The following is a 25,334-nucleotide window of genomic DNA, read 5'->3' as shown; positions in this document are numbered from 1 at the left end:
GCCCCCCCCCCCCCCCCCCCCCCCCGGCCGCAACCTCCAGCTTCCCAGAATCTCTCATCAGAAATGACTGGTGGAGACTGAGCCAGCTCAGAGATGCCGGAGGCCAAGGCAGAGCCCGACTCCCACTCTTCTTTCTGGCTCCCAGCCCTGCTATCACAGACCCCATCAAAAGCCTGGTAGAGGCTTGACCTCCTGCCCAGCATGAGGCAGCCTGGAGGGATGAAACTCTCAAGTGTTTAGGGATGGGGGCCGGATCAGGTTAGAAGTAGAGAAGTCCCTGTCAGCCCTTACTTACCCTCCTGGGGCGGGTCACAACACTGACACAAAGCTATCAGCCCTTGTCAAAAGCCCTGAATGCTTGATCAGTGTCCTCCTTCGAGCCAGACTCCACCCTCTCCCTCAGGCAGAGTGACTTCCAGGTCCCTGCCTAGGCACACCTGACCTCACCTCTCTTCTCTTATGGTCTGATCCTCTCATCGATTCAGTACCTTTTCTCAAGCCCAGTCTCTCCTGGACTTCCTCCCCTGCCCCCCCCTCCCCTCCCATGCTCCTCTGCGTTCCTCTAACAGCTGCCCCCTCCCTCCTCCATGATAGTGCACGCAACAAGTGACCTTCTCCCTCTCTGGTATTTTGTCACAGGGATGAGAAGAGACAGTCTTTCTAGTAGCCAGGCTATGAACTCATAGCAATCCTCCTGCCTCAGCAAGCTGTTGCTCACCGGCATCATACACAGCTTGTGTGGATCTTATTCTAAGTCTGATGAAAACTACTGGGGATTGGCTTTAAAGCATTGGCACCAGGGACTAGGGAGATGGCTCAGTGGATAAAGAGATTGCTCCACACGTATGTGAATATTGGCTGGGTGTGTCAGCTCACCTGTAATTCCAGGAAGAGACGGGGGAAACCCAGAGAAAGCTGGATAGCTGAACTAGCCATATAGGTGAGCTCTGGGTTTGATTAAGAGGCCTTGCCTCAATGAATAAAGCGGAGAGTGATTGAACATGACTCCCAATGTCAGCCTCAGGGCTCCACAAACATGTAGACACAGGACCTCCGTCACACATGTCACTGTGCTTACACCCACATACACACAAAAGAATATAAATAAAGATTGGCTGTGCTATCACTTAAATATGACAAGGGCCACAAATCACAGCAGCTTCCATTAAAAAGCTTCTCATAGATCTCAAGAGGAGGGTTGACATCATGTCCTGGGAGAGCATCCAAAAAACTGCCTGAACAGCCAGGAGGCAGGATTCTCTAGTGTGGTCTCCTTGGGAACAGGAGGGAGATGCAACGAGAAGGTAAGGCCTAGCCTATCTGTGCCATATCAGCAAGCACCAGGGCCGAGGGACTGTCCCTGGGTCTTTGGTCCCCGGGTCCTGGTGGTTAAAGCAGAACGGTGGCCTTGTGAGTGAGCCAGCTGAGGTGATGAGATGAGCCCTGAGCCCAGTGGTAAGCCTTTGAAAAGTCCAGGTCACTCCCGGGCTAGCTGCTGACTCTCACTTCACAAAGTGAGTCTTGGTAAGGATCCAGGCAAAGCTGGGGTGGGGGCCGCAGAGGAGAGAGGGAGGAGAACAGAGGACAGAGGCCAGGGCCATGATCCTGCTGCCAGAGGGTGGCAGCTGAACTAGGGTAGGGGTGGGGCGAAGAGGGGTAGGAGTGAGCTAGGCTTCAGGGCTTGTTTGGAAGTGGCATGGGAGGAAGTTTATAGACAACCAGAATACATTATAAGAGGCCCATCCCGTCCCTAGTCTGGAATTCACATGTGTTCCTTTTCCTACCGCAGACCCTGCTGTGTCCTGCACTATGTCACAATGACACTTCTGGCCTTGGTGGCTTAGTAAAGGGATTTTTAGGCTGCGATACCCACAGGGTTCAAGATGAACAGGAAGTGGAACACAATGTCTGACCCATAGTGGGACATAGTACACAGCTGCTGCCCCATCCAATGAAAAAGAAGAAAGTTTGCTGGAGCTGATGTCAGATCATGTTCTGGGTACTAGCACAATTCTCCACTAGCTAGGCAACCCTGAAGAGCCATCTTCCCTTCTCTTCTCCGGAAGCCGAGGTAGAAGGCCTAGTTCTTCTCCAAGTTAGGAGAACTGAATGAGGCTCTGTCTGTCTGGGCTCTGCTCTTACACGGGCTCCATCAGCCACGACAGCAGTGACCTCACATAACACAGCCAGGCTGCAGAGGTAAGCCAAGACTCAGAGAGAAACAGGACTGTGGAACTGAGGCCCCTCTGTCTCCTCCGCAGAGCTCACCTCTGGACCTGCTCCCTGCCCCACCCCAGTCACCAGCCCCCAACACTCGGCAGGCTTTCTCCTCAAGACACTCACAGAGAGCTGGCATAGCTCCAAATACCAGGCAGTCATCCCTGGGGAGGGAGAGGAGGAGGAGAAGTGAATCTTCTTGTCTCTGCTTGGAAGGCAGCCTCTTAATTACCTAAGGTTGAGGCAGCCCGCTTGCTAGGTAACAGCCTGGCTCTTCTGGTTAATCCCCAGATGGTCAGGGCTGCGGAAGGTGTCTGGATGTGGACAGCTCTGAGAAGGACCGGGAACTCCCTTGAGGAATCCTCAGCTTCAGAAATCATCAGAGAGTCTATTTCAGTAGAACAAGGTGGAGGGAAGAACAAAATTATTTCAGGATCAAGCTTTGAAATTTACTTACTCAGTTTGGCCAATCCTGCATTTCAAAGAACTCTGTCCCTTGGGAATGGCCACGCCTCAAAACTCAGCCTGCAGCCTGAGGTATAAATGCTGACTTGTGTACAGTGCCTGCTCACCAGCCTGAGGTATAAATGCTGGCTTGTGTACAGTGCCTGCTCACCAGCCTGAGGTATAAATGCTGGCTGTGTCCAGTACCTGCTCACCAGGCTGCAGCCTGAGGTATGAATGCTGGCTATGTACAGTGCCTGCTCACCAGTCTGGTGTATGAATGCTGGCTGTGTACAGTGCCTACTCACCAGCCCGGTGTATGAATGCTGGCTGTGTACAGTGCCTACTCACCAGCCCACAGCCTGGGGTATGAATGCTGGCCGTGTGCAGTGCCTGCTCACCAGCCTGGGGTATGAATGCTGGCTTGTATACAGTGCCTGCTCACCAGCCTGGGGTATGAATGCTGGCCGTGTACAGTGCCTGCTTGCCTCCAAGGCCTCTCACTTCATTTATTTATTTATTGTAGTTTCTCTGTGCAGCCCTGACTATCCTGGAACTTGCTCTATAGACCAGACAGGCCTCGAACTCACAAGAGCTCTGCCTCCCTGTGCCTCCTGAGTGCTGGGATTAAAGTTGTGGACCACACTGCACAGCTTTAAATTTTTTAACTTATTTGTTTGTTTGTTTGTTTTTTGTTTTTTTTTGTTTTGTTTTTTCAAGACAGAGTTTCTCTGTGTAGCCCTGGCTGTCCTGGAACTCACTCTGTAGACCAGGCTGGCCTCGAACTCAGAAATCCACCTGCCTCTGCCTCCCAAATGCTGGGATTAAAGGTGTGCGCCACCACTGCCTGGCAGCTTTAAATTTTTTAATTAGTTAATTTGGAAACAAGGTCTATGAAAGCTAGGTTAGCTTAGAACTATGTATATAGTGTTGGAGAGACTGCTCTGCAGTTTAGAGCACAGACTTCTTCCAGAGGACCTGAGTTCAATTCCCAGCAACCACATGGTGGCTCACAACCACCTGCAATGGGATCCGATGCACTCTTCTGGTGTGTGTCTGACAGCTACAGTGTATTCATATAAATTAAATAAATAAATATTTCTTTAAAATATATATATATATATCGAGCTAGCTTTGAACTCATAGCAATCTCTTTATCTTCTCACTCCTGAGTGCTGGAATTAATCTGTGCTCTACCACATCCAGTTTTCTCTGAATAACAGAAGTTCATCCTACAGGAAGCAGAAACCCACATAGAGATGAGAAGAAGCTCAGACCTTGGACAGTGTCCAGATTTGACCACTTAGAAGGCAGACTTGAGTGGAATAAAATCATTATTAGTAGTAGTGGTTTTGTTGTTTTGAGACAGGGTCTCATGTAGCCCAGGCTAGCCCAAACCTACTTGTGAACTTTGAATGACCTTTAATTTATGTTCCTCTTGTCTCTACTTCCCACAACATTCACCACCATACCGGTTTATGCATTTCTGGGGAGAGAACCGAATACTTTGTATACTGTGTTCAGTAGACAAGCATTCTACCAACTGAACTACATCCATCCCCTAATTTACCTCAAACTGTCAATCCTCCTGCCTCTACCTCGGTGATGTAAGAAGAACTAAGCCCTTTCTTCTGCACATTGCTTCTGGTCATGGTCCATCACATCGACAGAAAGTAATCTTAGTCAACTGGGAGTCAAAAGCCCAGGTGCTGGCCTGCTCGGCGGGCTGGCGAGGTGTCCTCGGGTGAGGTATCACCGTGAGCGGATGTCTTAGCTGGTTTTCTGTTGCTGTGGTAAACACCATGACCAAATGCAGTTTGGGGAGGAAAGGGTTTATTTCATCCTCCAGCTTGTAGTTGCCGTTCCAGGAACTCAAGGCCAGAACTTGGAGGCAGGAACGGAAACAGAGGCCATGGAGGAAGGCTGCTCCCTGGCTTGCTCTGCATGACTTGCTCAGCCTGTTTGTTTTTTTTATACAGCTCAGGACCACACAACTCACTAACCAAGGAAGTCCGCACAGATTTGCCCACAGGCTAGTCAGACAGAGATATTTTATTCCCAGAAGACTCTATCAGCAGATTTCAAACTGTGGGTCCCGACCCCTTTGGGGGCAAAAGACCCTTTCACAGAGGTTGTGTATCAGATATCCTTTGTGCCAGATATTGATTCAACACAGCAGCAAAATTACAGTTATGAAGTAGCAACAAAAATAATCTTAGGGTTGGGGTCATCACAGCATGAGGAGCTGTACTAAAGGGTCACAGTGTTTGGAAGGCTGAGACCCACTAGAGTCTGGAGCTTGTGACAAGTGTGTGGGGGTGGTAACATAGGATGACAGGCCACACGGGACATGCCAAAGGCTGAACCTGTGTCCTTGGGTAAAGGACAAAAGTGCTCTATCACCGAGGCAAACTCCAGGCACTGGGAAGCCATCTGTTTGAGTTCTGCCAGGCACAGCTTGCACACTGCTGCATGTGTGAAATCTCACCCCACTTTGGGAAAACAGCTATTCTGAGCATCCCCATTATACAGGTGAGAGAACAGAAGCACAGAGAGGGACAGTCTCTTGCTCAGGAAGGCACAGCTTATTGGGAACATTTGGCCTGTACTGTCAGCTGCAGTGCCTGTTCACATGTAGGGCCCTTCCTCACAGAAGGTTATAGAAAAGTCTTCTGAGGGTTATAGGTCCAGCCTGAGAAAGAGCAAAGGAGGGAGAGCACAGTAGTCAGACCAAGCTCCACAGAGGTGGCCTAAGCTCACAGTCCCTGAGCCCCTGTGCCTCAGGCAGGAGGCAGAACTACCCCAGCTGTGAGGCAAACACCACTGTGCTGAGATCATGGAGCACCGGTTAGTTCTCAAGATCACATGCACAGGAAGGGGCTTCACCTCTCCACTGAAGTCAGGCCTTGCACTCCACGCCCCGCCCCCCCAGTGTCCTCACCTCCCTGCCCTGGCCACTCCCTGCTCCCCAGGATGAAGGGCTCCATCTCATAAATCAGCACCCAGCTACAGGGCATGAGCCTCCTAGTGGCTTTGATGGGTGTGCCTGGGGAGCCCTTGGCACAGCCCAGCCAAGTGTGTTTTCAGAATGAGCTGAGGACACCCCTCTTCTCTGCCTCCACCCGAGCCTGTAAGCAAGCTTGGGAACTGGTTTAGACAAGCCCAGGCCCAGCTGGCCTGAGAATCTCCCCTGCAGGAATGAAGGTGAAGAGGGTGTGTGTTTGTGTGTGTGTGTGTGCATGCATGTGGGGGTGTGTGTGTGTGCGCTGGGTGTGTGTATGCATGTATGTGTGTGTGTGTGCATGTGTGTGCTAGGTGTATGTGTGTGTGCTGGGTGTGTATGTGTGTGGTATATGTATGTGCATGCTGGGTGTGTGTGTGTGTGTGTGTACTGGGTGTGTGTGTATGTATATGTGTGCATATATGTGCTGGGTGTATTGTGTGCTGGGTGTGTGTGTGCTGTGTGTGTCTGTGCTGTGAATGTGTCTGTGCTGTGTGTGTTTGTGTGTATTGTGTGTGTGTGTATGTGTGTGTGCTGTGTGTGTGCTGGGTGTATGTGCATGTATGTGCTGGGTGTATGTGTGTGTGTATGTTGCAATGCAAAGGAAGCACACTTCCAGCATGAACCAACCATGAACCCAGGGATGGAGGTAGGGTGGCAATCAGACGGATATCCCTCGTGTGGCTCATCTTTTCTTGGGGAGACGCTACACATGCCTCTACTCACCCCAGATAGGGAGCCTGGAGTCTGTCTGCTGCTTGGAAAGCAGGTCATATGTCCACTCTCCTGCCCCTGAACCTGTGCCCTGAACCTTGCTGTTCCTGTGTGTGGAGCAATTTTCCCCTAGAAGCTCCAAGGGGAGCTTCAGAATGAGGCCTACCTCAGGCCCCTCGACGCTGCCTTTCCTACCCTTTCCCGATACTACAGAAGATTTTCATTTCTGTCTTACGTTCCCTTCCGGGAAAGAAGCCTCCACATAGTCAAGATGTTTCGCTCACTAAAGTGCATCGTGCAAAGTGGAGGTGACCATTTCTTCTTACTCCTTACAACGATCGTGAGTTTTCTCAAAAAATGTGTTTTGAACCTGGAGTAGCTTGGTTGGTCGGGTATAGCATGCTCTGGGTTAGGTGTGACCCCACATACACTCAGGCATGGTGGCCCTGCCTACAATCACAGCATGCAGGAGGTCAAGAAAAGCGAAGCAGAAGTTCAACAGCATTCTTGACTCTGTAGCTAGTTCAAGGCCAGCCTCCAGAGCAAACCAAACAAAAACGTAGCCTGGAGGTAGCTCAGTGAGGGAGCAGTTACCCAGCATGGGGACGCCTCAAGGTTCTATTCCAGTGCAGGCAAAACAAAACCCCAAACAGCATTACTTCCTTTCCGGTCCTAAGGCCAATGTCCCTCCCCAGAGGCCTTCTCTGCCCCTGGGTTCAGTAGCCCCCCTGTGTGTGCTGTCAGGTCCCCCTCCCATTCACACACTCTCTAACAACAGGGGTGGAGGAGAGTCCATTTCACGCGCTTGTTCTTGCAGTGGACCCAGGTTTGGTTCCCAGAACCCACATAGCAGCTCGAAATTATCTGTAACTTCAGTTCCAGTGAATCTGATACCCTTTTCTGGCCCCCACAGGCACAAGTCATGCATGCTGTAGACACACTTGCGTGAGCACATGCATGTGCGCACACACACACGCGGAAATAGCCGGATATGGTGGCATATACCTTTAATCCTAGCACTTGGGACCCAGAGACAGAAAGATCTTTGCAAGTTCAAGGCCAGCCTGGTTTACATAATGTGTTCCAGGACAGCCAGGGCTATATAGAGAAACGCTGCATCAGAATAAAAGAGAAGATGTATGTATAGGTGACTTAGGACCTGGCATAGGAATACAGGCAAAGTTACTCAAGTTCCCTGAGCCTCAACTTTCTCTTCTGTAAAATGGGAATGACAATAGTATCTCCTTTATAGTAATTTCTAACATGCTTGGCACATAGTCAACTACACTGTTACTTAATAGCATGGCACTTCCAGTGCCTCCTGGGAACCTGGTCCAAGTTAGGATGCTAAGAATCACACAGATGACTGAACGTGGAGGGTAAGCATGAGAACCCGGAGAAGGGTCCTGGCTCTGACTCAGGAGAGTCATGGCAGCTTCCTACAGGAAGGGAACCTTCTGCCAATACCAAGCCTGGTAGGATGGCAACAGCGCATGCCCACACCTGTCTTCTGCATGAGAAAGCTTGCGGTTTGCCTGAGCAGCTGTCTATCAGGAGTGAACAACCTCTTAGTGCCAGGGGGCCAATTTCTTCTTGATCCCATTTTGAGGATGCTGCTGGACACAGGCTGTGCCCTGCCCTCACTGAGAAGAGAATGTTTACCTCACAAATCAGCAGACCTCCCTGGTCAGCAGAAGGATTCCCACTTCCTGTGGAAGGACACCCCACCGAGGGCTCTTCTACCTTAGCAACCCTCCAAGGAGGATGCTGTTAATCCATTTTACAGATGCAGGTAGCCACTGCCCAGCTCCATTCAGTGGCCCTGAGGGACAAGCAGAGACCTCATCAGGCCAGGCTCTGAGTTCAAATCTTCTCCCGGACACACCTAAGCTAGGTCACCTTAGGGAGAGTCAACCCCCTCTCTGAGCTTCGTGTTTTTAGTAGTAAAAAAGAAAAAAAGAAAGAAGATCTGGTGATGTAATTCAGCGATAGAACACTTGTCTAACGTGCACAAAGCCCTGGATTCTACTCCCAGTATCACAAAATCAATTTTAAAAATATATAATGAGCCAGGCAGTGGTGACACACGCCTTTAATCTCAGCACTTGGGAGACAGAGGCAGGCGGATTTCTGAGTTCGAGGCCAGCCTGGTCTACAGAGTGAGTTCCAGGACAGCCAGGGCTACACAGAGAAACCCTGTCTCGGAAAAAAAGAAAAAGAAAATACACACACACACACACACACGCGATAATAATAATAATAATAATAACAATAATAATAAAATGGAAAAAAGACAGATAAATGTCTACTTTGGATCACTGGTAAAGACCTTGAAGAGAAACAAACTGTGAGTCCACGGCCACCAGTGAGGTGAGGTGCCCTTCTCACCATTACTAATCCTCCAGAGCCAGGCATGATGATACATTGCTGGAATCCGAGTTTTCGGCGGTGAAGACAGAGTGATCAGAAACTCAAGGTCCTTGGTTGTAAAGCGGGTTTGAAACCAACCGGGGCTACAAGAGACACCTCCCCACCCCACCCCCGTCTCAAAAATCGAAAACGAAACGAAATGGCAAGAGAGATTGCAAGGGGTTAAGTGGAGACCCTGCCTCCTAGCCAGGAGCCTATCAGAGTTGGCGGGGGCGGGGCCTGGCTGCCGCTGAGAAAGAGATCTGGACCGACCAGATACCTTCTGGAGTGGGAGCTGGAGGTGCCGGCTGGACTTGTGGGGCAGGAGCAGCAATTCGGAGCGTAGGTCTTGACCTCTGCCCTGTGACAGCTCCCAGCCGGAGGATGCAGGGCAGCTGCCTGGGTTAGGGGCCATAGCTGAGGAAAGAAGACCAGCACTCCGAATCTTCTCATCCCCCAGGCAGCAGGCATGGGATGCACTCAGGCTCCAACTTCAGCTACCTCTGGTAGCCCACATGGACACAAGGTCTATTTATAGTTCTGCCACAGAAGGCCAGCCAAGCACAGGGGTAGCCAGGGTTTTTCAAGTGCTTTGGGGGCAGAAGGAAGAGTGGGAGAGGCCAGTTCTGCCTCCGTCCACATCATCCTTGGCCACCCTCATCGCTACCGACTCCCCCATGAACCCAGACAGTTCTCCATCGTCTAGCAGATAGCCTCTGGGTCAAGGGCAAGGTCAGGGGTGCAGCCCCGAGCGCAGATGGACACGGGCTTGTGGTCTGGACAAGGGTTGCATCAGCCCGAGCAGTGGCCCAGGACAGAGGCCCTGCTGAGAGGGCAAAGGCTGGCTAGGCTGTGGGAAGGCAGAGAAAGCAGTCAGAGAGTGGGAAGGCAAATTTAGAAAGCCAGAGCCTCCCTGGACCTCCCACGAGGGGTCAATCCCACAGGTGGCCAATGGTTGCTCGAACTTAGGCAGGTAGCCTGCCTTCAATGGAGCTGCTGGACCAGAAGGCTGATTCCCATCTCCTCTCTCCTGCCTGGGGTCGCCTCCTTCCCCACTTGCTACAGAAATTCCTAACTTCCTTCTAGCCCTGGCTGTGGGCGGCCACATGCTGTGGAGAAGAAAGTCCTTCTGGCTGGCATTGTCAGCCTTCTGGCTCCTCCTCATCCTCCTAGGAGTCTTCCCCCTTCGTCTGGTTGTGTCGCCGGGTCCTCTTCCAGGGCACTCCCAAGGCTGGCCCCGCTGGCTGGATGCTACCTTCCTACAGAGTTTCTCCCAGTCTGAGACGAACCCAGAAGATGTCCCACAGCTCCCTCAGGTCTCCCGGGGGAGCAGCTGCACCTGGGGAGCCTGCTTTGACACCTCCAAATGTAAGGGGAAGGTCCTCAAGATCTTTGTGCACTCCCCGGCTGGTCCGACCACTGAGGCTCAGCGCAGGATCCTGGACTCCTTGGAAGGTTCCCGCTACTATGCCCTCAGCCCAGCAGAGGCTTGCCTTCTCCTCTTCCTCCCCAGCCAGGACCGGAGAGGAGCATGCGGGCCTCTGCCTCCGAACTGGAACGGAGGCCGGAACCATCTGGTGCTCAGTCTCTACCCAGCCCCTTGCACCAGGCTGGGACAGGCGATGGTGGCTGAGGCCAGCCCCTCCTCGGACATCTTCCGACCAGGCTTCGATATAGCGCTCCCGTATCTCCCTGAAGCTCACCCATTGCAAGGTGGGGCTCCCGGCAGGCTGCAGCAGTATAGCCCCCAGCCTGGGGCCACCTTACTGGCCGTAGCGGAGGAGAGAGGCAGGTGGCGGATGGCAAGCACCCACGCCTCAGCCTGCCCCTGGAACAGGCACTGTGAGCAAGAGCCTGGACCCCGGCAGTAAGTAAACCTACCCTTGGGGAGTTGCTGAGTGGGAGGGAACTCGAGTGGGAGGCGGCTGCGACAGGAGCAGGACCAGAGGATGTAGTAAAGGGTTAAGATTGACATCTTGTGGGGACAAACCAGTCTCAGACGCAGGAGGAGAGATATGGTTAAGACAGCAGATAGGACCTCCACCAAGACGGAAGAATACGTCTCCAAGGCTGTGAAAGGCAGATTTTTGGAATTCTCCCTTGGGGATCTTAGAAACGTAACAAGGCTGCCTCCCACTCCCACCTCCTCCTGGTATGCCGGTCCCTCCTACTCTGACGTTTTATGTGACAGACATTTGTATACCACTCACTTGGTGTTAGCACCCCCAAAAACAATGGTGTGGGTAGGGGGAGGTAGATCAGTTCTAAGGTGTTTACCTTACAAACAGAGACAGGAGTGCAAGCCCCACCCCCACCTGCACCCCATGAGACAGTCTGGTGTTGAGTAGGTAGAGACATGATCCCTAGAGCTCTCGGCCAACCAGCTTAGCTGAGTGGGTGAGTTTCAGGGTTTGTGAGAGACCCTAAAGGTAGGGAGATGGCTGAGTAGGTAAAGGTGCCACCTGAGGGCTGGAGGCCTCTGTCCCCTGAGCCCACAAGTTAGAAAGAGAAGAGATTCCTGGAAATTGTCCTCTGGCATCCACACATGGTCCAAGACATCATAGGTCCTCCACCCACTCACAGGACTGAACAAGACACACACACACACACTATTATGTATAGTAAAATAATTCTAACTTCTGTGGCTAAGGTGTCTGTATTCTAAAGAGGATATATGTTAGGCAACTTACCCCATGGCCACCCGGCCAGAGCTTCTGGGTTTTAAGCAAGAGCTGGGATCAGTCCTGTCACAGGCCTCAGGGGAGCCACAGGGACTGGTAGCTGGTTCCAGCTGGAAACTGCTCCTGTGTCTAATTTTGGAGGTTAATCTCTCAAGGAAATAACAGCCTCTAGTTTTAGAAATATGACTTAGGTCCGATCTAAAGAACTTCCTACCTGTGGAGACCGCATGTGGTAGAGGGTTCTCTCCACCAGTGCTGGGGCGTACTTCAGTGCTGAAGCCGGCCACATCTAATGACTGAACCTTTATGTGTCCCACAGGTCAGCTGTCTCCTTCCAAGGTTGTGCAGGCAGTGGGTCCCAGGGCTCCCTTTTTATGTCCCTAGAGTTTATAGTCGCCCTGGTGTCTCTCTTTTTCTGTGTCTTCCTTTGGTCTCCCTCCAGGTCCCCCAACATGGCTATTCTGAGCTCAGCTTCCCCAGGACTCACTCCCCTGGCCAAGCTCCAGTTCTCCCTCTGCTTGAGGCTCTGAGGGAATCTGTAGGGAAGGGAATCCTTACCCTCCTGAAGGCACTGGAGACCTCCTGGGAGCCTTTCCTGTCAGCCCCACACCCACACCCTCTTGAGCCCTTCTGGAGACCTGAGAAGGTGGAACTTTTCAGACTCAGAGCCTGACAGGAACTCTCCTGTGACTAGAAACAGTAGTCTTTGGGTCTTTTTGTTTGTTTTGTTTTTGTTTTTGTTTTTCGAGACAGGGTTTCTCTGTATAGCCTTGGCTGTCCTGGAACTCACTCTGTAGACCAGGCTGGCCTCGAACTCAGAAATCGGCCTGCCTCTGCCTCCCAAGTGCTGGGATTAAAGACATGTGCCACCACTGCCCGGCAGGTTTTCTTTTCTTCTGTTTTTCTCTGGCCCACCTAAAAGGCTCAGGGTAGACTGGTTTGGCCTGGAGCTTGCAGTAATATGGCTGTCTTTGCCTCCTGGGTGTCTGGGGGGGATGAGGGGGAGGGTTTACAGATGTATGCCCCTCCCTTCTGCTCTGGGCAGCATTTCCCGTGATGCCTTTCTTTCCAAGGTATGCTGCCAGGTAGTCTTTTGATGTCCTCAGTTTCTCAGAAGTACTTGGCAGCTGCCTGGGCCAGACAGCATAAGGACAGGGTGAGAGAGGGAGGCCAGCCCCAGAAGACAGCCTGAATAAACAAGCACTGGCCAGAGAAAGAGGCACTTCAGTCCCTGCCACTGTCCCACATTCTAGCTGGCAGGCAGGTGGCAGTGGTGGAGGCTCTCCAGGGGAAGGTGCTTACTTGTTGATTCTCCCAGCATCCTCCACAGGAGATCTCCGTCCCCATCACCCCAGGGCACAGGGCGTTGCGGGGGTGGGGGTGTGGGGGTGGGGGGTGGTAGGGGATGTCAGGGCCCCTCAGTTTTCTGATCCAGGAAGCACTCAGAAGCTACTGGGAATCTAAACTGTCCTCTGGCTGCGCAGTGCAAGTGTTTTTCCATGTTGGTTGAATAGGCTCCTGTTCTCTTGGAATAAGCGCCCACCCACTTAAATCACAATTTCTTTATTTTTATGAATAGGTGATTCATTCACAGGATGAAGAATTCCGATGGTACAAAGGGGTACACAGTCAAAAGTCCCCCTCCCACCTAGCTCGGCCACCTAGGTTTCCTTCTTTCCTTTGAGCTCTGGTTGCAGCTTCTCAGATGTCTTTCTTTTCTGGGGAGCTCTGTACAGTCAGGGTATCTGTACCCCTACCTACATCTTTTTTTTTTGTTTGTTTGTCTGGATTTTTCTAGAAAAATCCAGGTCTCTTATAGCCAGGCTGCATGAAGATGACTTTATGACTTTGAGCTCCTGATCTTCCCTCCTCCACTGCTCTGACATTTCAGGCACGTGGCCACCATGTCTGGACCCTTCTCTATTTTTAAATTTCTGTACATGCCTGTGGTGTGCATACATGCCTGCTAGTTCACCTTTATATGGCAACATGTATGTGGGGGTACATGTGCACATGCGTGTACTGCATGGGGAAGCCCAAATTTGATGGCTGATCCTCCATCCCTCTTTACCTTATTCTTTGAGGCAGGATCTCTCCCCTGAAGCCAGAGCTTTGCCTGTTCGCTTCGTCTAGCTAGCCAGCTAGCCCAAGAGACCCCAACTCCATATAGCTCATGGTGAGATGGGTTTAGCTGGGGGCTGGGGAATCCAGACTCTGGGCTCTTAAAAATTATGGTTTTAGAACTGGGCCATGGTGGTGCACACCTTTGATCGGAGGCAGGTGGATCTCTTGAGTTTTGAGGCCAGCTCGGCCTATAGACAGAGCTCCAGGGCACCCAGGGTTATGGAGAGAAACCCTATCTTAGAAAAACAAACAAAAAATTATTTATTTATTGTTTTATGTGTATATGTGTGTGTGCTTTCATGTGTTTATGTGTACCATATGCATGCAGGATACCTTCAGAGACCAGAAGAGGGAGTTGGATCCCCTGGAACTGGAGTTACAGGTGGATGTGAGCTGCCATGTGGGTGCTGGGAACCTGGATCCTTTGCAAGAGCTGGAAGTGCCCTTAACTGCTGAGCCAGCTCTTCAGCTTCAAACCAGGCTCTCTTGTGCAGCGAGTGTTTGACCTGCTGAACCATTTTCCCATCACCCCTTCCCATTAGAAAGTTTAGTTTTGTGTCTGTGTGTGCGTGCCTGTGCGTGTGTGCATGCGTGCGTGCGTGAGATGGGCGTGGGGAGGGAGAAGGACAAAGTTGTACAGTTGGTTGTGTCTTTCCATCTTTACATGGGTCCACAAATCAAACTTCTGTAGACCAGGCTGGCCTTGAACTCCCAGAGATCCCCCTGCCTCTGCCTCCTGAGTGCTGGGATTAGAGGGATGTACCGCCACCCCCCTGGTGATCTCTCCCATTTTCAATGTAAATCAAGTTTCTCTGCCCCTGCTCTCAACTCTTGGATGACTGCGTGGAACCCAGGGACACTTTGAGAGCACAGGAAAGTAACTTCAAAAGAAAAAAAAATCTGAATGCCAAGGTGAAAGAAAATGTTTTGATATTTAACAGTATTTGTTTTTATTTCAACACAGTAGTGAAATATATTTTTTTATTATTTTAAATATAAGGCCCCCCGCCGGGGCGGGAGTAACGGCAGAGGTTAAAGTGCCTAGGACCCATGGAAACCACAGTGTGGCCCTGGTGGCCAGGCCCTGGTGAACCCCATGACTGCGGGCAGAGCCATGACTTTTACCCTGGGTGCTGAAACCCTCGGCCTATGGTGCATACCTTAAACAGCAGAACATCTTTGGGCTTCTTGGTCAGCGCACAGAGACACAAGTTCTCTCTGTAACTCTCTCCTGAGCCCCTCGCAGCCGCTCATTCAACCTCTGCCTACCGTCTCCCCCAGCACGCCCCTGGGCTTAGTTAACTCAGTTCTGTCAGGAGGCAGGTACATCGGGTACACTGGTAAGCAGAGCGAGGCTTTGGAGTCTGAGCTACTTCAGAGCTACGCAGGACTTCGGGCCTCTGTTCCCTCACCTCAGATAGGATGATACAGCTGTGGTTTCCATCTCAAGATGGCTGCCGTGAGAAAGACCTCTATACATGGAAAGTGCTTAGGAACTGGTGGTGGTTGGCTGGGATATCAAGGAGGGCTTCCCGGAGAAGGTGACATGGAGCCTAGTCTCCACTGTAGAGCAGAAGAAATTTCCCTTAGTAGGTGAGGCAGAGGGCATCAGGATGGGGAGAGAGGACATGCAGAGGAGAGACAGAGGGGAGCTAAAGGCCAAGGGGTACAATCTCGAGAGCAGGCCCTGTCTTTCTGTGGGCTCCCTGGAGTCTTCAGCTAGGGCCTTTTAGTTCCTTACAGTTTACTGGAGGGAGCTGGGCCTGCCTGGCCAGTGCTGTAACTTTTGATGTGATGGGGGTAGGGGTGAGGTTTGTTTTGTGGTTCCTTCCAGAGGCTCCCCGTGTACCCCTAGACATATCCCAAACGGTGGCTGAAATAACCAGGGGTTGGAATTGGCCCGCCTTGGTTCTTACCACAGCTGGGTCCCTCTTCTTGAGACTCGGGTTCCTCAACTGTTCAGAGGCACCACCCAATACTCCCAGATCTGTCTGCTGGAGGTCAGAGCAGAGAGCGGCTGAGGAGGGTCTTGGGTTCCCTTGGGTCGCCCTTCATGCACCGCACTGAGGATTGTGTGCACCTATGGGTGGGTCCCTCTGGTCCTCTCTTCCCCAGCTGGATGGTAGGCATCGGTTCCCGGGACTGGCAGCTCCAGAGAGGTGGCTCTGAGGGGGCTGTGGCTCTGGGACCTCCCTCACAGATTCCCTGGCACAACCTGATCACCGTCCTGGGGTTGGGGGAGGAGTGGGGAACAGAGGAGGCCTGTCTTCCAACACAGGGCTGCGGGCAAGAGCTTCCTGTGCGGTTCCAGGCTGGAGGCCCAGCCCACCTCAGTACAGAGAAGCCTTTCATGGCTGGGTTACCAATGCGGGGAGAGCTGAGTGTGGGGGTCACTCAGGTAAGGGATGCCTAGGCCAGAGTGGAAGAAAGGATAGGAGATCCAGGCATCCCATTTTGCAGATGAGAGAACTGAAGTACAAGGAAGAAAAAGGGAGAAGCCTAAGGCTACCAGGGCCAGAGCTATCAGACAGGGTTCCTGAATCCCCATGGATGAGGGAGTAGAGGGGCCAGATCACTGCTCTTGGGTATGTCTGTCAGTGTATGGCTGTGTGTCTGAGGACACAGTAGGGTTAACTTCTTGAGACTGTGGGGGTGTCACTGTAAGGTGCCAGGGGCCATTGGAGCTGCCATATACGTTGAGGGGCAGGTGTCTCAGGCTCCGTATCCAGGGACCTTCCTGTACCTTCTCAGGACCTACCCAGGAGAGACACTTCCCAATGCCACCTTCTGCCTCATCCCCGGCCACCGATCTGCCACCTCCTGCTTTCTCCAAGCCCTTCAGGTACACCCCAATCTGAGTATTCCCCAGCCTCTGCACCTCTGCCCTTGAGCTAGCAAGAAATGCGGGGTACATGCACATAGGAAGGGGGTTCCCTGTTCCCCCCAAAATATTCTCCTCTTTGTCCTTTCCCTTAACAGGGGGGCTGCTGGTGGCCTGGGGTGGGGTGAATGTGTACAAGGAAGGGCTGGGCTCTCCAATGGCTGCCCCGCCCCCCAGGCCGGCTGCATCCCTGTACTCCTCAGCCCGCGCTGGGAGCTGCCTTTCTCTGAAGTCATCGACTGGACCAAGGCGGCCATCATTGCTGATGAGAGGCTCCCGCTGCAGGTAGCTCAGGGTCTGTCTCATGGTGGGGGGCATCTCAGGGGAGGGACCCCAGTATCTCCGCCCCCTTCTTGTAGTCATTTCTATACCTGTTGCCTCCCTCTGGGGCTCTCATAGACTTAAATAAAAGTGGGGCCTCTGGAGGGTGCCAACAGCAAGTTCTGAGCCACTTTCTGCCTCAGTTTTCCCATCTGTGTAATGGGATAAGTTAGATCTCTAGGGCTCAGCTGAAAGGAAATAGATAAGATGCCATGGCTCTTCCATCTGATGAAACCAAAGTTGCCCAGGCTGGAACAATCTGTGTGAGCAGCTGTGCGAGCTGGGGAGCTGGCTGGAGGGATGCAGGAAAGTGAGCAGTGGCCGTCCTTTGTCCTTTAACTGGGGCCACACCTACAATCCCACACTAGGGCTTGTGAGGCAGGAGATCAGGAGTTCAAGGTCATTTTCAACTACATAGCAAGTTTGAGGCCAGCCTGGGATCCTTTCAAAAAGAAACAGACACAGGAACATGCTTCTGCTTCACACACACACACACACACACACACACACACACACACACATACACACACACGGTGCTACCACTGTTCATTCAGAGTCTCCACATGCCAAATGGGCATTTTCTAGTTGAGTCTTTACAACAACCACATGTGAGAGCGAGATGTTTTAATGCACCCATTCCACAGACAGGGAAACTGAGGCTGGGAGGGTTTGTAACAGCGACTGTCAACCCCCTTGGTATTTTGGATAGGGTCTCGTGTAGCCCATGCTGACCTCAGACTCCCTATGCAGCCCAAAATATCTTGAACTTCTGATCCTCCTGCCTTAAGCTCCTGAATGCTGTCATTACATGAACGTGTCAATGGTGACAGTTTATGTGGTGCTGGGGATCGAGCCCAGGGCTTTTTCCATGCTGTGCTGTGTTGGCTCTTTGTCAACTGAGCCACATCCCCAGCCCCTACCTTTTTGTTTTGTTTTGAAAACAAGATCTCTTCCCTATGTCTTGCTGGTCTTGAGCTAAGATCCCCCTGTCTCGGCCTCCTGGGTAGCAGGATTTATAAGTATGTGCCACCACACAGTGTCACTTAAAACCAGCTCTGTGTGACCCTGAACACAGAGTTACATCACTAGAAGCTTCCAGATCCCCGAGCTCTGAAATGAGCCTTCTAACCAGGGTTAGTCAGGAAGCTGGACCTCAGGCCTCCTCTCTTCCTCCCTCCCTCTGTGCCCCAGGTCCTGGCTGCCCTCCGTGAAATGCTCCCTTCGCGGGTTCTTGCCCTGCGCCAGCAGACCCAGTTTCTGTGGACCGCTTACTTCTCCTCAGTGGAAAAGGTCATCCATACCACCCTAGAGGTGAGGGGGATTCGCCCGCAGGGCCCAGGGCTCCCTCCTCCTCTCCATCCTCTTCTTCCTCCTCCTGCTCCCCCTCCTCCTCCTTTCCATTCTCCTCTTCTTCCTCCTCCTCTCCATCCTCCTCTTCCTGGCTATTTCCCTCCTGTGTCGAGTTTCCTCCCCTGATGCAATAGGGAAGGAGCAGTCTGGCTGTGTGATCTTGGGCACATGTTTTGCTCCAATCTTGAACGAACTTTCCCTTGCCTCTGGGGACCACTATGGCCAATGGATTCCAAACATGTGTTCACTGACAGAAGCAATCTGGGATGCTGGGGTTCAAAAGAGCCTGGCATTTTCAGAATTTTGAGTCCTGAGAGAATGACATGACCTCACAGTTGTGTCTGTGGGAATGAGGAAAGGAAAAGCCATGAGTCTGTCACCTGATTCCCACTGCAGAAGTCGCCTCTTCTGGCCTCTGGCTACTCAGCTAGCTGTTCTGCGCCCAAGTCTCTATCTTAGAAGCCTGAAGGAAAAAGTGTGGGGCTCAGTGCCCCTGGTAGTTCTCTCTGCCCACACCCCTCTCCTCGAGCTCCGCCTCTCCTCAAGCCCCGTGTCTCCGCAGGCCCCACCTCTCCACGGCCTGTCTCTCAGGGTCTACCCTTCCTCAGGTCCCACCCACAATCTGCTGTCTGAACTACACACACTAGCCACTCTCCCTGAAACCCACTTCCTCTTTCTACAGATCATTCAGGACCGGATCTGGGGTGCGTCGGCTCACCCCTCACTGATGTGGAATAGCCCCCCAGGGGCACTCCTGGCTCTGCCCACTTTTTCCGCGAGCCTTCAAGATTTCCCCTTTTATCATCTGCAACTGGGTATGTCCCGGGGTGGGGGGGGGTCAGACAACTTGAGGTAACCTCAGCTTTCCCCAGATTTACTCCAGCGTCATCTGCAGACACTCTCTCAAACTCCATCTCTTCTGGTTCTTTGGGGTCCCCCAACAGAGGTGACTCTCCAAGGGGCTCCACCTTCTCCCCCCTAACACCGGTGTCTCCTTTCTCCAGGCTCCAGCCCTGGGAGCCGTTTCAGCGCCATGATCTGGGTGGGGGACTCCGGAGAGTCCCTGCTGAAGCTCATCCAGGAGGTGGCAGGTTCCCAGCACTGTGCCCAGGTCTGTCCCCTGACAGCTAGGGTTCTGGGATCCGGGGTGAATGGAAAGAACAGAGCAAGGCCCTAGATGGCCACACATCTGGGGGATGGCACAGGGACTCTTTCCAAAGATTCATGCTGACTTCAAGTCTCAGGTTTCTTGTTCTTTCCCAAACACCATCAGACTTGGTGAAGCCCTTGGAGAGCTGGTGCTCTGTGGTGAGGCTGGAGAAAGAAGCATTCATTCATTCATTCATTCATTCTCTCAGCGGTCACTTTGGGTCCAGGTCTGGGGCTTCAAGTCCTGTGGACCAAAGGCTAGGCAGGAGAGGACTCCTCCCCGTGATTCACAATGCCAGCAGTTACTAGAACCAACACTGTCCAGTCTCATTTCCAAAGAACACAGGTGGCTAGGTATGGTCGCTCCTGTTTGTAATTCCAGCTTGAGCCGAGGCAGGAGGAAGGTGGAGAGTTGGAGGCAGGCTAACCTCAGGCTACCGAGTGAGATAAGGCCAGCCAAGATTACATAGCAAGATCCAGTCTCAAAAGCAATAAAACAGAAGAAAATAAAACAATAAACAAACAAAAACAGGGCTGGAGAAATGGCTCATTGATCAAGACTACTGGTTATCTTGGAGAACATAGGTTCAGCTCTCAGCACCCACATTATGACTGACGACCATCAGTGACCTCAGTTCCAGGGGATCTGATTGATACCTCTTCTTACCTCTCTAGGAACCAGACAGGCATGTGGCTCACAGACATGCAGTCAAAAACATTCACGCACATAAAATAATAAATCAGTCAAAATAACAACAAAAGCCCCCAGGAGAATCCAGGTTGATTCTCAGTCAAAGTTGCTAGGCCAAGGTGCAGAGGGAACTTCAGCAGATGAGGTGTGGGTTGAGCAGAGCAGGAAATGACAAGGAGAATGTAGGCCTCAGAGGGCAGATGGAGACTGCACCTAAAGTCAGGGCCCAGAGCCCAGTATGGTGACACAAGACAGGTAGAGGCAGACCGGGAATTCAAGGCCAGCCAGGCCCACATGGTGAGTTCTAAGACAGCCAGAGCTACACAGGTTCTGTCATCAATCAAGCAATTAGAACCCAGTCAAGGGCAACCAAACTAAAAAAAAAAATTTGAGACAGTTTTATTATTTAATCCTGGTTAGTCCTAAACTCAGAGGTCTGCTTCCCTCTGCCTCCCAAATGCTAGAATTAGAGGCAAGCACCACCACTCCTGTCTCAGCCGAGATTCTTGCCTGCCGTAAGGCCAGAGGCAAGACCAAAGGAGGTAATGAAGGAACAGAGATTCCCCCTTCCCCCATCCTCTCCTGCTCTCTTGCGCACCCAAGTAGCTGCTCCCTGTGCTCCGTCCACCCTAAGAAAGAGCACCCTCAGGACTCCCGTCCTAATCTGATCCCAAACTTCAGACAAGTCCCCTTTCTTCCCAGATCCTGATCCTCTGGAGCAGTGAGAGGCCGCCCCCTGACAGGTGGCCCGAGACAGCAGTGCCCCTAACAGTCATTGAGGGACACAGGAAGGTAAGCAGGCTGGAGGACTCCCACTGGGGACTAGGGAGGACAGCCACAGGATGTTTTGAGCCAAGCTGGAGTTCCATATGGGTCTGAAGGGACCGGGCCATGGATTCTAGCTGCAGGTCCAGTTGGACTGATGCTCTTCCTCTGGTGCTGGGCTCAGCAGTGCAGATTTGCCTGCTGTGTGCAGGGCCCTGGGTTCCACATAGGCCAGAAGCATCAGACACCCTTCCCTCCCTGGCCCTGGGAAATACCAGAGAAAATACCAGAGGAGGCAGTATCCTGGGCTAGGAGGGGGTGGGAGCTGGGACCCTGGGCAACACAGAGTCACAGGTACCGTGTGCTGGTTGTATACGTCTAGGCAAGTATACATCTTCCCAAGTCTGATTCCTTCAAATAATTGATCCGGGGTTAATAAGAGTGAAATTCTAGTAGAGGGAACTTGGCCTTTAGAGCCAAAGGGGAAACTGTAATCTAGACTTGTGGACAGGCTTCTGTATTCCTGGCTCCTCCTACACCCTATCTGAAGAGCTCATACTTCTGGGTGTGGGGAGTGTTGCGGGGTGGTTCTCATGGCTGAGACACCCTAAACTCCCTCTGACCCACCACAGGCCAGCGACCGGTTCTTCCCATACGGCAACATCAGCACCAATGTCGTCCTCAGCCTTGATGCTCAGAGCACTCTTTCTACCAGTGAGGTGAGGGCTGGGCTCAGGAGATGTCCGGCATGATGTGAACAGAGCCCGAGGGCACTTCAGCCCCCTCAGGTTCCCGTGCCCTGAGCTCCAGCCGCTTGCTGTGGTGGGTCTCCAAATAGAGGTCTCCACAGCTCCTGGCTGGGCAAGTTCCCTCCAAGTCCTCCTAGAAACACTCACCTTAAACTTCTAGTAAAACTTCAAGGCAATGGTGCATACCTTTAATCTCAGAACTTGGGAGGCAGAGGCAGGTGGATCTCTGTGAGTTCGAGGCCAGCCTGGTATACAGAGTTAGTTCCAGGTCAGCCAGAGCTGTACAAAGAAACCCTGTCTCAAAAAACCAAAAACCAGACCAAAACAAACAAACAAAAAAGGGCTTCAAGCAATGCTCTGATCCCCTGTGCCCTAAGCCCTGCCCCAACCTTCGTTAGCCAGGCTGGTCTCACCACCATAGGCTATAAGGATTTTGGTCAGGAAACTCCTCCTCATAGCGACTTCATCCCTCTGCAGGTGGACTTCGCCTTTGTGGTGTGGCAGAGCTTTCCTGAGCGGATGGTGGGCTTTCTGACGGGGAGCCACTTCTGGGATGAACCCCGGGGTGGCTGGGCCTACAGTACTGAGATGACCAATGAATTCTCCATGGTCCTGACCACGGCTGCCTTCTACCACAGGTGCAAACATTGGCCCCAGAGCAGGGAGAAAGGGTGGGAGGCTACAGTCCTGACCTGGAGTGGGAGGGCTCCTCACCCCGGATTGGTTTTTGCTTTTTGTTTTGTTTGTTTGTTTGTTTTGAGACAGGGTTTCTCTGTATAGCCTTGGCTGTCCTGGAGCTCACTCTATAGACCAGGCTGGCCTCAAACTCAGAAATCCACCTGCCTCTGCCTCCCAAGTGCTGGGATTAAAGGCGTGCACCACCACTGCCTGGCTGGTCATTGAGCTGGGCTGGGGATGTAGCTCAGTTGGTAAGAGGGCTTGTCTAGGACGTAGGTTCTAACCTTTACACTGAATATGCCCAAACTGAGCATGATATCACACACACATCTGTAATCCCAGCACTGGTCCTGAGGAAGCAGGAGGGTAAGGAGTTCAAGGTCACGGTCAGCTGGGTAGTGAGTTTGAGGTCAGCCCCGGGAATGTGGAACCCTGACTCGGAGCCAGGGCCTCCCTATGTAGCTCAAGCTGAGGAGCCTCAGGTGTGTGGTCTTCTGCTTCCATCTCCCAAGTGCTGAACTTCCGGCACTGCTCCCCACCAGGCCTGGCTTCTGGGGCCTCTGGAAAGCGAGCCTTGGGTCTGTTTAGACCTCATCCATGTAGCATGGAATTTTTTGTAGTTTTTTTGTTTGTTTGTTTGTTTGTTTGTTTTTAACCAGGGGCTCTGCAGGGAGCTCTCAGAATACAGGGCTAATCCTCGTGAGTGCAGTACACAGCCTCCCTGAAGCTGGTCTTTGGGTAGCCATGTTTGGTGGCTTTGGAACCACCTCACACTCCACCTGCCACCAAGTCTGCCTCTGTCAGAGTTCGGACTTGGGAACACAGAAAGCGGGCCCCAAGGAGGGACTGGAGGGATACACAAACATTGCCCAACCCCTAAACCACAAGGAAGGCACGTGGAGAGTGGGTCATACCCAGGATGGTAGCACCCCGTGAGGAGCTAGGGGGTGGGCTACAGGTCTTGGAAATTTGGGGTCTGGAGTCAAAGGAAGGGAAATGGACCCTGCCTGCAGCCTCTTCCTGTCCCAGCTCCCTGCCTAAGGTTCACCATGTATTTTACAGATATTACCACACTCTCTTCACCCACTCCCTACCTAAGGCCCTGAGGACCATAGCCGAGGAGATTCCCACCTGTGTTGACGTCCTGATGAACTTCCTGGTAGCCACCGTCACCAAACTGCCCCCTATCAAGGTGCCTTATGGCAGACAGCACCCGGAGGCTGCTCCAATGGTGAGCAGCGACTCGAGGGGGCTGGTTCACACTAAGGAAAGCCCGGGATGGGGGAAGGAAAAGTGGGCGGAGTCTCTCCACTCTCTAATCCACATCTGGTCGCAGCAGGGTGAGGGTTCAGAAAAACAAACCTCACGGACTTGTTTCCCTCTCCCCTCTTAGGATTCTGCGGGTCCACGACCAGTGCCGGAGCCTCAGCCCCAGGATCAGGATTGCATCAACCGTTTAGCAGCAGGGTTCGGCCACATGCCTCTGGTTTCCTCTCGAGTGCGTCTGGACCCGGTGCTGTTCAAGGACCCGGTATCGGTGCAACGCAAGAAGTACCGCAGTTTAGAGAAGCCCTAGGCGAGGCGTTCTACCTGACTGCTAGACACCAGAGAGCCAACTGAGACGGATCAAAGTCCCGTCCTGGTTGGCCAGTCACTACATGGATCCCTGAGGGCCGTACCCGGGACCTTCCCAGGCCACGGTGGGGTTGCGTTTGGCACGTTTCGCACAGGCCTGTGCACAGGCTGATCCGGTTCCCCGAAATGCCTTTCTCTGCATCTCTGCATGGTCTACATCTGGCCCTCACTCACCTCCTTGGTGGTCTTGAAGTCCTCGCACGATTCGCGCCGAGTGGCCTTGTGTACACCAGCCGGTCCCAGGACCGGCCTAGGATCTCCGGAGGTTGGATCCTGCCCTCCTCTCTTCGGGGGTCTGGCAGGTGCATTGTAAATATTTGCGCAATAGCTACAAGAGTATTAACTGTTTGCCAGCGCGGTGGAACACTGCCAAAACGTGCATGAGACATTACGCTGTCCCTTACTCTGGAGTTCCTGGTCCCCGTAGAAAGCAGACACCAGGATTTCCAGGCTCAATCAAGCGTGAACAAAGAGGCCAGGAGTCGGAGATAACCAGAGGATTGGGTGTTGCTTGCCAGCCTCACGGCAGACCCCGGACCTTGGGTGACCAGCAGCACTGCACTACCAAACTAGACCACTAGAGGTCAGCTGCTGCACTGCTTTCCCTTCAAAGGAATAGAGTTTGATTTTGCTTTCTTGACATTTTGTTGTTTGTTTTTGTTTTTCAAGTAAAGGTTTCTCTGGGTAGTTCTGGCTGTCCTGGAACTCACTCTATATGCTAGGCTAGCCTCAAATTCACAGAGATCCACCTGCTTTTTGCTTCCCGAGTGCTGAGATTAAATTCATGCACTACACCGCCATCCACTGCTTCTTGAACTTGGGGGGTCAGGAGGGGAGAAGGCGGCAAGACATGGTCTGAGACTGTAACCCAGGCTGGTCTGGAACTCACTGCAGTCTTACTGCCTCAGTTTCCCAAGTGTTAGAGTTGCAGACGTGGGCCACAATGCCTGACTGAATGGAGTTAAAGATTATGGATAAAATGGTGAGCTGAGGGTCACTGGTGTGTGCAGACCCCAGTATAAGACCGTGCGAGGACTATGACAGAACAACACTTTGGCCTGCACACTTGGAGCTCGGGCTGTTGGCAGATGGGCTGGTCGCGAGGAAGAGGGCTGTCCTCAGCGTCCTATAGGTGAGAGTGGAGTGGGGGAGGGGAGGCTGCTTTTCCTGGGTTCGTCCACCTGGAACTGGAATTATCGCTTCCGAAATAAAGCACGTGTCCTTGCCCACTCACGTCCGACTATAAATACCCTTCCAGCAGCTGCACCGTGTGGCGGGGCGCTCAGGGTCAACGAGGGGCGTGGCGTGGAGCTGGGGTGACTCCAGACGGTGAGGGTGTGGGGGGATCTAACCCAGTCCAAGGTATCGGGTGTTTTCCTTCTTTGATGGCTTCGGCCGCTGTGGAAACTCCCGTGACTAGGTTGCTGGCTGGAACAGGCTGTCCCCTGAGGCTTCCCACCCCCTTTCTCCGACTTCACTCCTGGCCCCGGTATGACTCAGGTCCTTCCTGGAGCCTGTCACTGCT

The 25,334-nt window shown here is 52.6% G+C and overlaps 1 protein-coding gene across 1 annotated transcript; it reads left to right on the top strand.

Annotated features, from left to right (window-relative positions):
- Nucleotides 1-9,060: 9,060 nt before the first annotated feature.
- On the top strand, nt 9,061-25,042 carry Extl1 (exostosin like glycosyltransferase 1). The gene is made up of 11 exons (XM_028759821.1): nt 9,061-10,652; nt 16,342-16,432; nt 16,649-16,756; nt 17,984-18,103; nt 18,825-18,957; nt 19,147-19,253; nt 20,685-20,774; nt 21,380-21,466; nt 21,974-22,134; nt 23,237-23,405; nt 23,568-25,042. Exons 1-11 carry the CDS (start codon nt 9,892-9,894, stop codon nt 23,748-23,750), a joined length of 2,010 nt encoding a protein of 669 aa, XP_028615654.1. The 5' UTR covers nt 9,061-9,891; the 3' UTR covers nt 23,751-25,042.
- Nucleotides 25,043-25,334: the final 292 nt, after the last annotated feature.

Source organism: Grammomys surdaster, unplaced genomic scaffold (genome assembly GCF_004785775.1).
Source record: "Grammomys surdaster isolate TR1022 unplaced genomic scaffold, NIH_TR_1.0 126313, whole genome shotgun sequence".
Taxonomy (NCBI): Eukaryota; Metazoa; Chordata; class Mammalia; order Rodentia; family Muridae; genus Grammomys; species Grammomys surdaster.
The sequence above is the reverse complement of the archived record's forward strand: the minus strand, read 5'-3'. Positions and strand labels throughout refer to the sequence as shown.